Raw genomic sequence first — 18,170 nt, forward strand, 5'->3', positions numbered from 1 at the left:
ATATAGGCATTACGTGTAGTAGGATTCCCGGACAGACCGATGACACTTCTGCGTGCGAAGCCGCGGCTGGCCACTCGTAGTGAAACTGAAACATTATTTTCTATCGTTAGAATTAGTAATAGCAGAAGGATGGGGGACGAAAAACCTATAGTTTGCGTTGCCTTAAAGTGCAATATAATGTCACAAACCACATACTCCACTCTCCACCTAACAGATAGTATAAAACGGTTACGGAAATTATAACGAATTTATCGACTGTTGCCGATCGATTGCCGGTGTGACGCGATTCACGCGACCCTCCCGCACTGGTGGAAGAGCAGGGCCGGGGAACTACTCTCTAAAAGGTCTTATGTGCTGCGAGATATTGCAATCGATACTTACATTAAACTAAACACAGACACCCACAACAACAAGGCATCAATCATAGAGCAAAGTCGCCCGGGACCGGTTTCGTGCAGCATGATTTTTATCAAAACGAAAAGAAGTAGATGAAGACTAGAATCGATAGCGTACACTCTAGGCATGATAGAATCGATAAGACATCCAAAAGACAGAGTAACTAAACGGAAGCAGCGGGGACAGCGCTTCCCGTCCAACGGGGAAACTAATGGGAAGCAGAGCCGAATTGCGCAGTGAGCGCACGCTTTGGTGGCTTATTTCAAAGCCAACACCCGGACGGCCCCTGGAAGATAAAGAGAAAGGACGAAGAAAAAATACAACAATATAGCAGTGGACGGTTTTCCAAACGGATATGATAGAACACAATAGCTCATAGGCTTAAGTATCGAAAGTGCAGCATAGCTGACAGCTGGTGTACGAGAAGGAGGACAGATACTGAAACAATAAGATCACTGTAACAACAAAGCGGCATTTAGAAGTCCAATCGAAGTGAAAACAGATCGTTTGCCATGTTTTTTTTTTTATTTTTGTTCTAGCAACCCGCTCGTAGCTGATGTGGAAAAAGCATGACGTTATTTTTGTGTTTTGTCTACATTTGAGCAAATTGTTTATGTTATGGTTTATTATATGTTATTTTTGTTACCAGTCATGTTCACTTAAAATAAACAAAAAGAAAATAAAATACTATTAGAATTAATTCATTCTTTGTTTTTTTTTTCACTTGATATTACAGTCGTTACTACTCCGTACCGGCGTCCGTATCATGATCTTCGGCTATTGAGCCAACGATTCGTTGTTTGAGCAAACTCGCTCAACTGGTTCTCCGATTGCTTCGTCTTGTTCGTTCCTGGAAAACGTTACGAATAAGACGAAGCCTCGGAATATCAGCCTAGCGAGTTTACTGATACAACGAATCACCAAGCACAATAACCGAAGATCATGGCACGGACTACGGTACGGAGTGGTAACGACTGTAATTACTCTACTACCTTCGACGATCACCCAATTTATCTAATGTCTCTAATTCTTCTAACGATTTCTCAAGTTCTTGCATATTTTCAAGGAACACAGTAGAAACAAGATTATTTATTCGCTCTGTTTTATTTATTTATTTATTTATTTATTTTTTATAAAAACCGACGACGAGTTTGACGATGTCAAAAAGAGAAAAGAAAGTAGGCTTGTGATACTATTGTCACAAGGCGTGACAAAAAACAACGTCACCACTAATCGAACATTATTTAAAATCATGAAGAAATTATTAGCAACACCTAAAATTTAGACGAACAATTGGAAATGCAAAAGAAAGCTTTAGTACGCTAAACGAAACCGAAACATAAGGAAGTGCAAACAAGGCGTAGAAGGCGAACGACGTTTTTATTCCGAAGTAGGTGCACACACCATGTGTAATGTGATAAAAAAAAACTATCCTTAAACATCTTTAGCGAATGAAAGCGAAGGATATCAAAAAGCATATTTTAAACGAATATTTTCAGCGGAAACGTCCCAGCATTCGCTGTATAAGCCACCGTTCTCTAGAGCAAATTTGCCTACCTTAACAAGAAACTATTCTAAAGCTTGTGTCGGTTTCCACTTCCGTTGCATCTTTCAGTCAGCCATATAAGAGTAGATTTTGCAGAAAACTAAATACAATGTTAGCGGATCCGTTCTTACACCGAGTCACGTTTCCTGTGTTGAATACTTCCACACACTCTTCGCTTCCTATCACTGCGCATTCGTTTGCTAGGTACATCTGATCTTTATCTGCATTTTCACCTTACTAATTTAAGTGCCTTGCATTAACAACAAACTGAGAGGTATGGCTCCCACATTTATCAAACCATTACAGCAAACTTATGCTAATGCTGTCAGCAATTCCATTATTATTATTCTTATTTAGCGATGCAATCGCTCTGCAAACCACGCGATGATGCACTGTAGTGGCACACAACAAAAATGACCCTAAATGCATTTCACAAAACTCATTCATTTGCGGTGATGGTTTGTCCCCTGGTACTAGCTGTACTCGCTTTTCAACACGAACAAAAACACATTGCAGGCTGTGCGAAAATGAGGTAAAAAAAGCTTTAGCTTTGTCGCGTAAGACGGTAGCTTAACTTTCTTGATCACCACTGACCGCTGCTTTAGCTCGGCATCACCCGTGTTATGGCATCAAGCAAATAAGTTATTCGATCAGTACCAAACGCGACCGGCTATTGGGTAGGGCATTTGCTGAACCAAACCGTTTGGATAATCTTTCAAGTAGCAAACGTAGTAAAAAATAAAAGGCATTATCCATTTTAAAATTAATCGTCGTAACTCCCGTAGTATACAAAAACCATGCTAACACAGGTAGTGGGTAAGGGCAGAGAAAAGATTTCAGACTCAAATAGTTGCCTGTTGAGTATTGTTTGCCTAGTTTTCTGCGACGTTCAACTTCATGTGTTCGATTCTGCACAACATCCGAACACTCCTGTAGATATCGATCCAACGATTTCTGCCGTACCCACACTATTAAGCGGTTTCCTTAAGAGTAAATGAATTCATTATACACCCCGTTATGGCGAAGCCATTATATAAAGCTGGTCTGGAAAACGCGGTGATACACGTTTCCCACAGCCAAGGTACAGAAACAATACCACAATATCAAGTACTAAAAAAAATTGTTCACGTGCTCTCTGCTCCACGTTACGCACCGTAAATCGTAATGCTACACTACCAATCGATTTAAAACAAAATATACTAGGGAAATAATAATATAAAACGACTACTACGAAGTCTTGGTAATATTGCTTTAAATAATGTAACGGAGGAATCAATTTACCCCTTTTGAAGATGACCAACCAACACCAGCATGAATCTCGCACTTTAATCTATGCTTTCTATGGTTTTAATCGCGACGATACAGTTTAATTTTATCAATTACCAAATGATGATTTGAAACAACTTATTTTAGTATGTCGCCTTTGAATTGTTTCGACAATATCTTTTCAGTATAATTTTCTTTTCTTTAATGTAACACAGTAAAGCGTGTGTGAAATGCTCTAAGGTGGTTTGTTTTCAAAAGTGAGGTAATTTTACATAGAGAGAAGCAAACATTAGGTCGTTTCAGACGTGAAAATCATTATTTATAAGTTAAAGTGTGGAAAATAGTTAAAATAGATCGAGAAACAAAATGCTAAATTATGCACATGAAACATAGAATTTAAAGTTTAGTCAATTTTAAGTATATTTTCGTTAAAAAATCCCATCCTAGTTTGCACTCGCACTCGCCATAAAAGTTATCATATTGTATGTTCGATCACCATTGGATGAAAAACGGCCAAAATCGATTAAACCAGTACCAAAACCAATAAAAACTTTTAGGAGCTCTAGCGTCAACAGTTGGTTTCGTATTCGTTAGTTCGGTTTTCAATACATTTTGTCATAAGAAAGCGAAGCTTTTATTTATCATTTTACACTTCTATATGTAAATCTGGAAAGCTCAACACTGAAACTATGGGACGATACAAATTCAGTTATGTCGATGTTTGATGATGAGATTTATTTCTACAAATATAAGAAACACGAATTCCATACGAGAAGAATTCCAATTTACCACGTTAGCACGTTAACACCATGCGTAATTCCATGAACTATATTCCCGCGTGATACAAAAATACTCCCGTCAAAGAAGTTTACTGTAGAAGAAATAAATATGTATTCACTTGCCATCGCTACAGTCTCTAGAAACACACGGAAATTTTCTTCAAAAACAATGAAGTAGCCTTAATGTTTGCATCATAGTTAAAAGATAAAATTAAATCATAAACATTAAAACTTAAATTGACATACCGCTACAACTATGCGTGACAAAGTATAAGTATGCTCTGAACATCTGGCTGAAAACGAATCCGTGCAAAACCAACACGTGAGGTTCAGACAAGAAAAGCTGCGAAAAAGCTATAAGATTTATTATACTAACAACTAGTGTGGTCGGAATTTTTAGCCAAAATAAAAAATTACAAAAGTAACAACAAAACGAAAGGAAAAGCTGTTAAAGTAATTCTCAAATTTTAATATATATACAACATTTTTAACTCATTTATGGTGTAGCTGCTAGTGAAGAAAAACATACACACATTATTAGACTCTAGGTATTGAAAAAAGAGTCTCAAAAGTGAAACGAAAATGGTGGTCAAACATGAGCCCATCAAGATAGTCCTACAACTCCAAAAATGAATACAAAACTCATTGCAGTAGAGTTACGGTCGACTAAGGGTACCTTTCGAAACGATTTAAAACTGAACTAGACCATGCTTTCCCTCTCATACTCCATGTTGGTAAATGTTGCATTACGAAATGGCATAAATTCTATACGAGTGTTGTTAAACTTTTCATATTAAAGTGCTGTTAATCCATGGGAAAGATACAATAACACGTGCTATGGTAAGATAAAATACCAAACAACAACAGTAAGTGGCAGTATCTCTTCAGTATGCCATTTGAAAAGGTGTGGCATATAATGTCTACGATTAAAAAAGTTCAACAAAACATAGCTCAAAGAGACCAAACGCCGTGAACGTGGGATGGGACATAGTGTACGTCTTCAAAATTCTAGTTTACTCGTTCCATCGAACTGTTAAACGCTAAGTGGGAATATTCCTGTCCTCCCTTTTCTGCAACTACCTTTCTACCTACCTTAAAGCGTTATACCTATACCTATCCTTATTCAAACCTATAACTTTTCTCCGATTTAGACGTTTTCAACTAGGCTACGCTTTAAACACCCAACGACCATACCAGTATAACATAGGCACTATAGCAAACCAGTCATTGTAAGTGAAGGGTAGATTTAAAGTAACGTATTCATTATGATGATAACAGATAGCATAGCTCCCGAACTTTGCCGACCTATACAAAATCAAACGCGTTGACGTACGTATAAACGTCGTTAGTAAGGTAAGGACAGCGTTCGAAGGACAACGTTTAGAATACTATCTTTAAAAAAATCAGCAAAAATGTGCCGTATCCGACGCCATTGCTCTCCCAACCGAAAAAGGATTTTTCAGTAATTGGCACGTGCATAAAACTAAGAGTGGTGAACCTACCGAAAACAGCCAAATGAAACAAACAAAAGAAACCAGCTAAAGAAACTATATGGGACATAACATAACATGAAACTCAACAAAAAAAAACGAAACGACCAATTTCTAATGACGGTAGCTTAGTGCGCAGTAGGAAACGTATATTATTAAAACAATTTTATACTCAACATCATAATTGAAGTAGATTTTTTCTTATTTCGATCTTATCCACGTAGGTTTGAAAATCTAGTTTAGTGAGATCGCAGTATGCGTAGTTTGTTTATTCGCGTTCAAATTAGACATGTTTTGTGAGCTGTTGTCTCAACCGTTTCCCAAACTGCAATAACGGACACGCACACAAAACAATCAGACTCACTAAGAACGAAAGATGAAAAACCAAACCCTAACAATACTACATACACAATGATAAAGTAGAATGCCCACAAGAAACTCATCAGCAGAGACACAGTGGTCGTATGATGGGTAATATTAAAAAATACACATAAGTCGCATGATTGAACGAGCGTGAGGAAAAGAAGTAAACCGTAAAATTGACTATAATTGTGAATGCAAAAGGACATGAACTAAAAACAAGAATAATAAAGACAATGCAAGTAAAAACTGGAGATACATAAATAAAGAAAAATATTCGTAAAGCAACAATTTGCATTAGAGTAGCTTAGTAATAAACCTCTTTTATTTCCCCCTGTTAATAGAATCGAGATGAAATTCGAACATAGGATTAAATAAAATAACACTCGGAGAAGTTGATTTCGTACTGTACATAGAGAAACAAACTCACACACAACAAAATGTAGTAAAACTCATCTAAAACAACAAAACCCGCTCGCAAGGCTGACGCCAAATGTCGGCAATACAGCAAACAAACAAAATCTCATTCAAACAATGTTTGAAATCCAGAAACTTGTATGCAAAACCACCAGTAAAGAATAAAGAACGTACTAACCAACTCAGCAGACAGAACAACCCTTACAGAGTAAATAAATAAAATATCCGTATATGTAGCGAGCGATAGAAGATGGTTCAACATCGATTCCAAAATACTCATAAACGAGTTAGGTGTCTTGTTCTTATAGATTTTATTTAAATAGTAGATTAATTCACCTTAACACATTTCATTTCGTCTTATTTTCTCAGATTGTTAAGCAAAACACTTAATGATCTTTATTACCTATTGTATATATTGTTAAATAGTTCTAATAAAATGAAAATAAATTATTATAAAATAAAAATAGACTTCCGTCAACTGCTGCATATTATGACTTGCGTGATAACCTTGCGACTAAAGTTATCGCAAATTAGCAACTCCGAAAGCTTGGAAAAATGTGTTGTTTTTTTCACGGCCACCCGGATTCTAGCGTATCAAATCTAGCGTATCAGTGGAGCTGTATGATGAAAAAACGAACATGTTTTCCATCCGGTCATTTCGTCGGATAATCGAAATCGCAATGAAATCAGTATCCACAATTCAACGCTGTTGACACACGAAAGATGATTTACGCTTATTAATTAGCGTCTAATTGTTGATATCGAAGGTGAGGATCTCTACGCGAGCAGTGTCGGGGCTGCTATAAAAAGGTGTCTATGCTACCCTAAACAATACACTCAATTCGTCCCCATTGAACAGTTAAGCATGGCTCGCCTCACGTTGCTGGTAACTCTTGTTGTAGGCTTGGCCTGTCTACTGGGCCACTCTCGGGCCACGCCGCTCTCATCAGGTGCTAAAGATGTAAGTAACATTTTTTTATAAAACTCGAAACTTCAAAACAGGTAGCAATTTCGGTTCCTTCCATGCAGATTGCGAATGCTCCCCAAATACCAAACTTCCCCGGACCAGGAGAAATTCCGAAGCCTCCAGGCATGCTGCACAGTCGGGTAAGACCGGGCGCACAGTCAGGAGTAAACTTTTTTTCTAGAACTCCGTGCTGCCTCATCAACGAAACTTTACTCCGTTTACAGGTAACTCGCGATGTGCCGCAAGAATTTCCCAAGCAGGACCAGTTTCCACCACCACCGCCACCACCGGAGAAGCCCTCAACGGTTTGAATTACAACCAGCGGCAATGTACACACTATATGAACCACCATCTTATGCCCGCTCCCAATCGCCTATTCCCTGTCTGTCCATTTGCAGCGATTCCGTCGTGACGCAAAGGAACTGATCGTCCCGTTTTTCGAATCTATCCATTCGTCATGGCCAGAGGCACCGCGCGAAAAACGAGCCGCCAAAGGTACCGGAGGAAAATGGCCCAGGAAGGCTGGATAAGTGTGAGGTTGGTCGGACGCATGCTGCACCGAACCAACTTCCATCTATCAAGCTTTACTGCCCCTTTTCTCAGCTCCTAGTAACGTATATTATCGGGGTGTATCTTATAACAAGCATATGTACTACAATGCAATAAACATGCAAGCAAACTGTACTACAATGAAGATTTCTAATTTACTGTTCATCCTGTATACATTTTGAGAAAGATCTGTCCACACGCAGCACGTTTTCGAAAAAAAGGTACGTAGATCAGAATATAAAAAGTACACCAAATGTAAAATATGTTTGTTTCATTCGAAAATTGAAAGTAATAGCATAATAAAGCTTTAAAGGGGATCCACGACAGCCGAACGGTAGCGCCAGTTATAAAATCGGCCCATGAGCGCCGGCACCTCACCACCTCGACGTCATGGTTTTCGAATCCCAATCGAGATCGGATCCTCCCCACTACATAGGGTAAAAAGTCTCGTAAGCCTTTAACGGGGCCGACATGACCAAACGAGGTCGTTACGCCAAGAAGAAGAAGAAGCGAAATAAAGCCTGGAATGGTATAGGTTATAGGTAATATGAATTAAATAAAAAGCATTAGCTAAAAAAATGTCACCATTTTACGTAAAGCATTTGCGTAAGGATTGTTTCATATATTGAGCATTTTATTTCGTACTTGCCCACTATTTGGTTAACATTGGAAGTCAATGCAATCCAAATTCACAAATCGTCCACTTGGTGCGAATCTGATCCTCGCTTGTTTTTGTGAACCTTTTCCTGATGCTTTCGGAGGCTATGTTTGGCGTAGAATTTTTTACTACATTCATCACATCCGTGGGTACGTTCTTCCAGATGTCGTTTAATGTGATTACGGTAGCTAGCACGGGTTTGCAAGCACTTTCCGCAAATGCTACATTCAAACGTTTTGCCCTCTATATGTGTGTCCATGTGAGCTGTTCGCTGGCTGGCTGATTTGAAAGCCTTGTTACACAGCTTGCACACGAACGGCCGCTCACCAGTGTGTGTTCCTGGGGTGGAAGATGACGTCTTTCAGCACTTTCAAATCAATTTAAAATTTATTCCGATCATCACGTTAATATCGTACAATACTTACGAACATGCAAGCTGTACGCTGCTCGAGATGAGAAGGAACGATCACATTGAATACAATGAAATAGTTGGTCCAATTTTTTCAGATGCTGGGAAAGTGCCCTCGATGAAAAGAATTTTTTATCTGAAAATTGTCAGTAAGTTAAAAAAATAATATTAAATTTCATATCATCAACTTAAAAAACTTATGCTTACCACAGTGGGAACAGTCAAAATGCTTTTCCTGGCAAGATGTTCGAAGATGTTGGACCAAATCAACGCGATCAATATCCTTTTTGCAGTGTGGACAGGTCGAAGAAAAATAATCCACATGTTTGGTACTGACATGAATGTTCAACCTAGCAAGCGAAACATACTCACACCCACAGCCGTCAAAGGGGCAGGGAAAGTTTTCCATGTGCGTAATTATGTGCTGCTTCAGTTGCACAATGTTTGGATAATAAACACCACATATGCCACAACGATCGTAGCATTGCTCCGTAATATCCTGTGGATATTGTTCACTCAGATTTGATATCACCTTTGAACACACTTGCCTGTGTTCGTTCAGTGTTTTCTCACTCAGAAACAACGCTTTGCAACCGGTGCATGGATAGAAATGCATTTGACTCGAAACAGCATCGGAATCAGCATGCAGTTTCATATGCCGCCTTAATCGTGCTTTAGAAGCTAAGATACATCCGCAAATTTCACAAGTAAAGCATTCGTTTGCATTGGGACTAATCTGAGTTATTGTAACGTGCATTAGAGCACCGGATTGATGGTCATCAATTGTCGCATTGACTGCGGAGGACGTGCTTGCCAGCTCTTCGTACGTTTCTTCTATGTACTCCGCTTCGATTGATGCACTAACATTGGAAGTATCATCCTGACCAATTGAGATGAACGTTTCATCTAAAGGACTATCATATTCCAGAGATGTCTCGGTATGACAGTCACTGTGAATTTCATCTTGAAGCGATTCAACAAGTTTGCTTTCTTGCAACACCGATTCTGCTGAGCATAGTAAATCTGACGAAACCTTTGAACCATCCTCATACTGCTGGAGTTTAGTGGACTGTTCTTCTTCGTTTTCTATTGCACCCGACACGGAATACATAAGTTTTTCAAGCAGGGAACGCAAAACACTATCCGTACGATGGCACTTCTGTTTGAAGACATAAAATTTAAACAATTTCGCTTTGCATTTTTGGCAAACTTTGTTTGGTAATCCAGGCTCTGCTTTGACCTGAGAACAAAAAGGAAAATATTGGCGTTATGTACATTACAGCTTTGTATACCGTTCAATCGTACCTGGATATCCACACAATACTCAATTACGTGCGGAAGAGACACTAGCACACCGTCCACTATGGCGTCGGAAAATATGTTAAATAAATGTTCGTTCATCTCGGTCTGGGATAAGCAGATTCGGCACACACTATGTAAATCCACGTCTAAGCAAATTTCACTCATTTTTACTTGAGGAAACCAAATCAAACAAGTCGGTTTCAGAGACCTCGATTTGGATCTGGTTTGTTTACAAACATTTTCATTCGTTTCGAGTCGTCATACGTCGATCGGCCAAGGTTTGTTTAGGACAGAAGGTTCCGTTCACTTAATTAACGCAAAAGTTTTTATCGATCCACCAGATCGAAAATTTTGTTGCAAATTGGTGGATAGGGGAAAGACATCAAATAATGTATACATATACATATCATGATAGTCATAAAAATCATGTTTAACCGTCACCCGTTCAACCGCCTACCCGGGTAGTTTTTGGAGTTTTGTTTTGTTCTAACTTTTGATTGGATTGACGTATCGGCATGAAATTTTTAGAATGCCTAGAAAAACTCATTTTCTATCGTTTTGCTTAAGAAAAAAAAATTTCCAAGGAATTTAAATAATTTTTATTTGCGTTTTTCGGTTGATACCCCTCAAACGTTCAACCGGACTACCCGGGTAGTCCATACATTTTGTATGGGAGATTCCGTTTTCCTGTGCTTAAGACTTAATAACTTTTTATCTAGACGTCGGATCGATTTGAAATTTTGAATGAAGATACTTGAGAGTGTTTCCAAAAATATTGTATAATTTTTATAATTTTAAAAATTCATGAAGTATGTTAATTTGAGGTTCCAAAAAATTTCACCATTTACATTTACAACCATTTATCTGTGTAGTTCATATATTTGACATAGAAGTTTGCTTTTTTTGTATTTTAGTACTGATATATTTGCTCGTAGATACTTATCTACTTGAGTATTTTTGGAAAAATGCATAAAATATTGTAAAAATTAATAAACTCTCAGTCGCTTCATGCTATCTTCATGCTTCAACTGGGAACAGAGTTTTGCCCGTTATTTAATTCTTTTTTCGTCAGAAATGCTGTTCTTGGTAATTCTTCTATAAGTCTGTTCGGTTTTATCTATTCTAAGGATTGAGTTTTTCCATAACGCTCACTTTTACTTAACTTTTGTTGTACTTTGAATCACACACATAGTCGACTAGAAGCGGATTAATAAACGTGTTTGTGGCGCACATTTTCTGAACAAATTGATGTGTAGCATACTTGTATTTAATATTAGATTAAGATTTTAATACCTAAACGTAAGGCATAAATGTTTAAATTATCGAATTCGTGTTTTCGAATGAAACAATCCTACTTGAACATTGAACATTTCTAAAACACTTTTGGAAAAAAAATTGAATAATTTTCTGAAAATTTTAAGCAATTCAGCTTCAATGATCAAAGATATGTATACTGAAATACAGAAAATACAAACTCCTATCTAAAATGTTGAAGCTGCACAGGTTTGGGTCATAGATGTGAAGGGTGAAATTTTTTGGAACCCGAAATTGACATATTTAATGAATTTTTAAAATTATAAAAATTATACAATATTTTGAGAAACACCCTCAAGTATCTTCACTGAAAATTTCAAATCGATCCGACGTCTAGATAAAAAGTTATTAAGTCTTAAGTACAGGAAAACGGAGTCTCCCATACAAAATGTATGGACTACCCGGGTAGTCCGGTTGAACGTCTACGTATGTAGGTTTGGTTGAACGGGTGACGGTTAAATCATCTAAAATAACGTATGCTTCGAATATCTGTCGATTTCCTGTTTGTCAATTTTTGACATTTACTAACGACAAGGACGCTGCCTTTTTCCAAAACACAAACGCACTCTGCGATCAGTGTGAATGTTCTGAAGGAGTTCCAGTTCGGCGTCGCATCAGAGCGGATGGTTAGCAGTGCACGAGGTTCCTGAAAAGGGTTAGCTGAAAAGTAAGGTTATCTTAGGCACGGCCGCGTGGTGTCGCCGAGCTGGAGCTCAAGTCAGAGAAATCCTAGCCGACGCACATCTCGTGCTGTTTGAGTAATCAAGCGGATCACGAGTTTCGTGCGATCTGACAAACGGAAGGAAATATTCCTTTCGTTACGGCGGGTGAACAGCCGCATTTTGACTGCGCACTAGCGTGGTTGGCTAGCAGTGCTCCTGGCCGCATGGTGGCAGTCAAAAGGCGACGCCTACAGAAAATCGAAAACCACAGAAAATCAGGACATATGGCCTTTAGTTGCCAGTCCTTAACCTAAAGAGGTCTATGTCTCCAGGTTAGCTTGCGAAGGCCCAGGAAGCTGGATTCAATAGCCGTACTGGAGTAAATCCTCGCCGAATTGAAGAAGAAGAAGAAGAATGTTCTGAAGAGCAACAGTAATAAATTTCGTTTGGTAAGATTGGTCACACCCGGTGTGAGCAGTGCGATTACTATCGTTTGTGGTTTTTAAGAGGATTGGTCGTGTATTCGGTGCATATCAAGATGGACACAAATGAGCTTGAACTATCCGTTTTCCCGGAGGAACTGTGCCGCACTTGCCTGGCTGCGGTAGATCGCACGCAGCTGAAACCAATATTTTGTAACGAAATTTTAGACGGCAGAATTGTGCCGTTTCCAAAAGTAGTGGAGCTTACCGTAGGAGAACAGGTAACTTACAGTTCCAATACCAAACAAACGTTCCATCAAAAGCGATCAACGAACAACCAAGCAACTAATCATATAAACAACCTCTCTTTTGTTTTTGTTGCAGCTTGTAAAACATGAAAAGCTTCCGAGTAACGTCTGCATGGAATGCAAGGCAAAAATGCGTGAACTTTACATCTTTGTCGAGAAGGTTCGCAAATCGTCCAATCTGTTATACGAAATTTTCTCCGTTGACAAGCCAGTTCCATCGCAAATCGTTCGGAAACAGCCTAACACAAAAACTACGGAAGTACAAACGGATTTCATATATATGGAAAACGAATCATCACCTCCCCCTGCCGTTATGGTCGAGAATGGAACACAATCTGATTGGAAAATGCCTATATTCTCCGAAGCTTCCTGCCAAACGGATTCCTTCACGGAAATGCAAAAAGTTGGGTCACAAAGTAATATAGCGAAAAGCACTACTGCAGTCTTGACAACTGTAGAGCAAGTGTCCCCCCTCACGGAACCAGTAATCGAGTCGATAAAAGACAATATCATTACGGACGATGAGACCACCCTAGAAAACGAAGTTGAGATGATTTTGGTCGCCGAAGATCCGACAGAAGAGGAATGCCTCTCACTAAGCACAATAGCTTTGAACAAAAAACGCAGCAAGCGATCTCAAATGAAAAAACCTCTCAAGCCGGTTGTGAATATGAGCAAAAACTCTACGTCGAAAAATCAACAACATACACAATACTGCGAATATTGTAATCTTAACTATCATTCGGCAAGTTTCGCACAGCATATCGCGGTTCATCGTAAAACGCTAGAACTATGTTTAGAATCGATAGATTACTATCGGTGCCCGATATGTTTCGTGGTATTCATTTCCCAGCAGCAATTCGATGATCATTTCACCGCAGATTGTGCACCGGTACAGCCGGAAGAATTTTCCGAGCATTCCGACGTAAACAGACATGAGTTATTGTACGGCAAGGGTTTGGACGTGTGCGTTCCAAAGCTCAAAACATTTAAATTGTCCGTTGAGGACCTTCGCTATCGATGCATCAGATGCCCGCAGCGCACGGAATGTTTCGAGGAAATGCGTAGTCACGTACAGGTCCACGATGTTGAAGACGATGGGGTGGAAAATGTGGATTCGCTTTGGAAGGAAAATAATCTGGACAAGGTTCACGTATGTGGCATGTGCCAAGCGCAGTTTCCCGATGCGCTGTACATACGCCAGCATCTCTATTTCCATCAAGCTACGTTCTTTTGTCCGTACGATTGTCCCATGTCGTGTGATAAATTCCTAAACCTCACCAAACATATCCAGCGAATTCATCTGCAGAAAATAAAGGGCACCACGTTGGCGGACGAGCTGCCGGATGCGAAGCCGGGCACCATGCCAGACGAGATCCCGGTTAAGTTCTCGTGTAGTCAATGTGGACGAATCTTTCCTGATCTGGATGCATTAGAGATGCACGTGGCAAAACACTATCGTGAACGTAAGTTCGTGTGCAGCGTGTGCAAGAAGCATTTCGCTCAAAAAAGTGATCTAACAACGCACGAACGAATTCACACAAATGAGCGCCCCTATCCATGCGAGGTCTGTGGTAAATCGTTTCGCACGACCAGCCACCGGCGGGATCATATGTCCACACATGAAGTCGTAAATAAGTATGAATGCGATGTGTGCCAAAAACTGTTCAAGGCGGAACGCATTCTGATAGGTCACAAACGCCTACACACTGGCGAAAAACCATTCAGTTGCATGGTATGCCTTAAATCGTTTTCTCGCAAGCACCATCTCAAACTGCATTTGAAAGTACACGGAGATTCAGCAGAAGCAAGAGCGGCTTTGAAATGAATTACTTTAAAGCAACAACCTTCTTTTTCTTGGCGTAATGATCGTCTTCGGTCATGCCTGGCCCACTGGGAGCTTACTACACTTTTTACCTTCGTGTATGTGGATATTTTTTTTTTAATTTTTTTTTATATTATAACTCATGCAATATGTTTTCTTGTATTCTTTATCAAATATTGCAACTCTGAAGTACAGTGAAACACTAACGTCCGTACAAAGTGTATGGATTTTTCCGGTTACGCACTTGTAAATCGATATATATATAGATGAAAATTATCATCATTCGTTCACTAAGTATCTTAATCTTTTAACGTAGAGAAGTTTCTTGATCGAGTATAAATGTAGTTCATGTCCTTTCATTTAAAAGTTACTCATAAGTAATTCCCCATAATTTGCGTAGATATGATAAATAAAAGGGTAGATTAATTATATTCTATTTTTTATTATTGCTATTTTTAACTACATTTTTATTTTAATACCCCTGAACTAAATAATATAGTTATTAACTGCGTTATTTGTATTTTAAGAAGTTTTGACGAAAATCATGAGAATATTGAGCAGAGTTTGAAAAAAGGTAAAGGTACAATTCCACAATAAATATTGATGAAAGACCCATACTACATTTTATAAATTTCTTACCCCGCGTCCACACGGCATCGTAGCGTAGCGATTTTGACACTCCGTCGTAGTGGAAATGTTGGTCGAGAGGCCTTAGCCACGGCCATAAAAAATAGTTGAGACTACGACGGAGTGTCAAAATCGCTACGCTACGATGCCGTGTGGACGCGGTCTTACATTAAAACTGACAGTTTTCAAAAAATACAAAAATAATAAATGTCTGCTGCTTCCGCATTTGGGTCGATTCGAGCTTTTTGTTCAAAGTTCGCCTCATTAAAAAAATATGGAGTTTCTTCAGACTAAATTCTAAGTTGAGTGAGACTTAGAATTATTCCATGATTATATACACGATAAACTATTATTTCAACGAACGAAAGAATGGTCAAAATAGCGTACAATAAATCGCCGACCGAATAGCGACCGAATGTCGTTACGCAATATTGTAACTAACGTATGAAATAAATATCGAAATATATCATATTTTTCGTCCAAAAAAACCATTGTTGAAGTTTGAGAGCGCAAAACTCGTTCAAATTGACAAAACAATCGATCAACCATCCACAATAAGCATAAGTAAAGAAAAAACAATCTTTACCCTCATCTCACCTTTCTGGTCTTAATCTAAAGACTGGATTTGGTACGGAAGTTGGGTATAATTGGGTTAAAAGTATTATGGTCAGCTCGTAAACTTTCGTGCCTAATTTTATGCAATGTATTTCTGCTTCTTTTATCATCTGTTTCGTATGTTTGAGATTATGTGATATGCAAAATTTAAAATAGGTGTATGTTTAACAATAAAAACTTGTAGTATTTTTCTAGAAAAACCAGCCCATTTTTATTCGTGTTGTACCACTTTGTGCACTATGTGCTAAACATTAGAAAACATGCTGTAGCAAACAGGAAACGTGCTTTTCACCGACCATTTCTGGCTAGCACTTACAAATTAACCACTGATCGGATACTTTTGCCTTCGTGCATCAAGGTGAATGCCTCGTTTATCTTCTCCAATTCCATGGTATGGGTGATGAACTCGTCCACCTTCAGGTCTTTCTGAAGGTATCGATCAACCAGTTTCGGTACACTTTCTACGCTTTTCCAGCCACCGAACGCCGTTCCTTTCCATGTACGTCCAGTGACCAGCTGGAAGGGACGAGTCGCAATCTCCTTACCGGATTCGGCCACGCCAACAATGACGGACACTCCCCAGCCACGGATACATGACTCCAAGGCAGCACGCATCGTGTTCACGTTTCCGACACACTCGAATGTATAGTCGAGCCCGCCGTCAGTTTTCTCGATCAGCACCTGCTGGATCGGTTCCTTGAAGTCATTAGGATTGATCACCTCCGTGCAGCCGAATTGTTTACCGATTTCGAACTTTTCCGGATTGATGTCCACACCGATGATACGGGTAGCTCCAGCCGCTTTACATCCCATAACCACCGCCAACCCGACCGCACCAAGACCCCAAACGGCGCAAGAGCTTCCCGGTTCCACCTTGGCTGTATTTAGCGCTGCACCATAACCGGTTGGAATGCCACAGCCCAGCAGGCATACCTTTTCCAGCGGAGCACTGGCGTCGATCTTCGCCAGCGACACCTCGGCAACCACAGTGTACTCCGAAAACGTGGACGTACCCATAAAGTGGTAGATGGGTTTCCCGTTGCAGCTGAAACGCGTGGTACCATCCGTCATGAGACCTTTGCCCTGCGTAGCACGCACCTTTGGGCAAAGGTTAGTCTTGGGGCTCTTGCAGAACCGACATTCGAAGCATTGCGGAATGTACAGCGGAATCACATGATCTCCCGGCTGGAACTTGGTCACTCCTTCGCCAACACTTTCCACAATACCGGCACCTTCATGTCCGAGTATCACCGGGAATACCCCTTCGGAATCGAAACCTCCGAGTGTGTAGGCATCAGTATGGCACACCCCAGAAGCGGCAACTTTAATGCGTACTTCACCTGCTTTCGGCGGTGCAACCTCGACCGTCTCGATCGAAAGGGGTTTCTTTGGTTCCCAGGCAACCGCCGCCTTACATTTGATAACCTTTAAAAAGTGGGACAAAGGCAAAGCAGTTAAGATGCTTCTTAATATCTTCCGGTTTCTTCGTTGCTCTTACCTGACCTGCAGTAGAAGACATTTTTCAGCCCCAAATTGTGCTTGTCACGGTAACGTAAACGAAAAACACACTACAGAATGCTTTTAAACTCCTCCGTCCAGTATCACACTGATAATGGACTGCGATGATCAAATATAGTGATAAGTGAACGCTATAACGGTTTAACAAAATTGGTGTGTATACTTGGATTATGTGCTAGTGCCGTGTGCACAATTTTGCCGGTTTGACATTTCTTTGGTTTCCCTGCGAACGGTTCATTCGGTTTGCTCGAACAAAATTTTGTTATTTATTTATTGTTATTCTCAAGGTTATTATTATATTTTAGTAACCTTGAAATACATTTGGTTTTGACAACCACTTCGTAAAACATCGAATTGTTGAATCAGTTAAAACATCCCCAAAATATTGTTTGCATTTTCACCGGGACTACATTCATTCAAACAGTGTCCTTCGTCCGTTTCGTTAACAACGTGTTTAAGCAGAGGTTTTTTTGCTAAAACTAACATTTTTAGACTTATCTCATCACTATACTTCTTATGAAAATATCAAATTGAACAAACTATTTGCACTAAATTTTCTTTCAAAGAAGAGAATTTCATGTTTATTATCATAGTACCATTGTCTAAACCGATTTAGTTTGGCTATTACCACTTCTGTTGTGAAGATATTTTGGAGGATGTAACGGTCTTTTTACCGAGTACAATGAACGCAAAAATTTGATCATTTCGGGTAGCTTAGAAAGCTCACTAAACGTCCTGGT

At 39.4% G+C, this 18,170-nt stretch overlaps 3 protein-coding genes across 3 annotated transcripts; 1 reads left to right on the forward strand and 2 right to left on the reverse strand.

The window, feature by feature from the left end:
- Positions 1-8,402: 8,402 nt before the first annotated feature.
- LOC131285274 (oocyte zinc finger protein XlCOF6-like) lies at positions 8,403-10,338 on the reverse strand. The gene is made up of 4 exons (XM_058314127.1): positions 10,143-10,338; positions 9,045-10,077; positions 8,854-8,973; positions 8,403-8,767 (listed from the first exon to the last, which is right to left on the reverse strand). The coding sequence occupies exons 1-4, from the start codon at positions 10,302-10,304 to the stop codon at positions 8,460-8,462; spliced, it is 1,623 nt and encodes a 540-aa protein (XP_058170110.1). The 5' UTR covers positions 10,305-10,338; the 3' UTR covers positions 8,403-8,459.
- A 2,268-nt stretch (positions 10,339-12,606) lies between these two features.
- LOC131286949 (zinc finger protein 543-like) lies at positions 12,607-14,726 on the forward strand. The gene is made up of 2 exons (XM_058315959.1): positions 12,607-12,818; positions 12,922-14,726. The coding sequence occupies exons 1-2, from the start codon at positions 12,654-12,656 to the stop codon at positions 14,671-14,673; spliced, it is 1,917 nt and encodes a 638-aa protein (XP_058171942.1). The 5' UTR covers positions 12,607-12,653; the 3' UTR covers positions 14,674-14,726.
- Positions 14,727-16,095: 1,369 nt separating this feature from the next.
- Positions 16,096-17,585, reverse strand: LOC131288947 (alcohol dehydrogenase class-3). Its single transcript, XM_058318129.1, has 2 exons — positions 17,411-17,585; positions 16,096-17,337 (listed from the first exon to the last, which is right to left on the reverse strand). The coding sequence occupies exons 1-2, from the start codon at positions 17,429-17,431 to the stop codon at positions 16,225-16,227; spliced, it is 1,134 nt and encodes a 377-aa protein (XP_058174112.1). The 5' UTR covers positions 17,432-17,585; the 3' UTR covers positions 16,096-16,224.
- Positions 17,586-18,170: the final 585 nt, after the last annotated feature.

This window comes from Anopheles ziemanni, chromosome 3, assembly GCF_943734765.1.
Source record: "Anopheles ziemanni chromosome 3, idAnoZiCoDA_A2_x.2, whole genome shotgun sequence".
In the NCBI taxonomy this organism is placed as follows: domain Eukaryota; kingdom Metazoa; phylum Arthropoda; class Insecta; order Diptera; family Culicidae; genus Anopheles; species Anopheles ziemanni.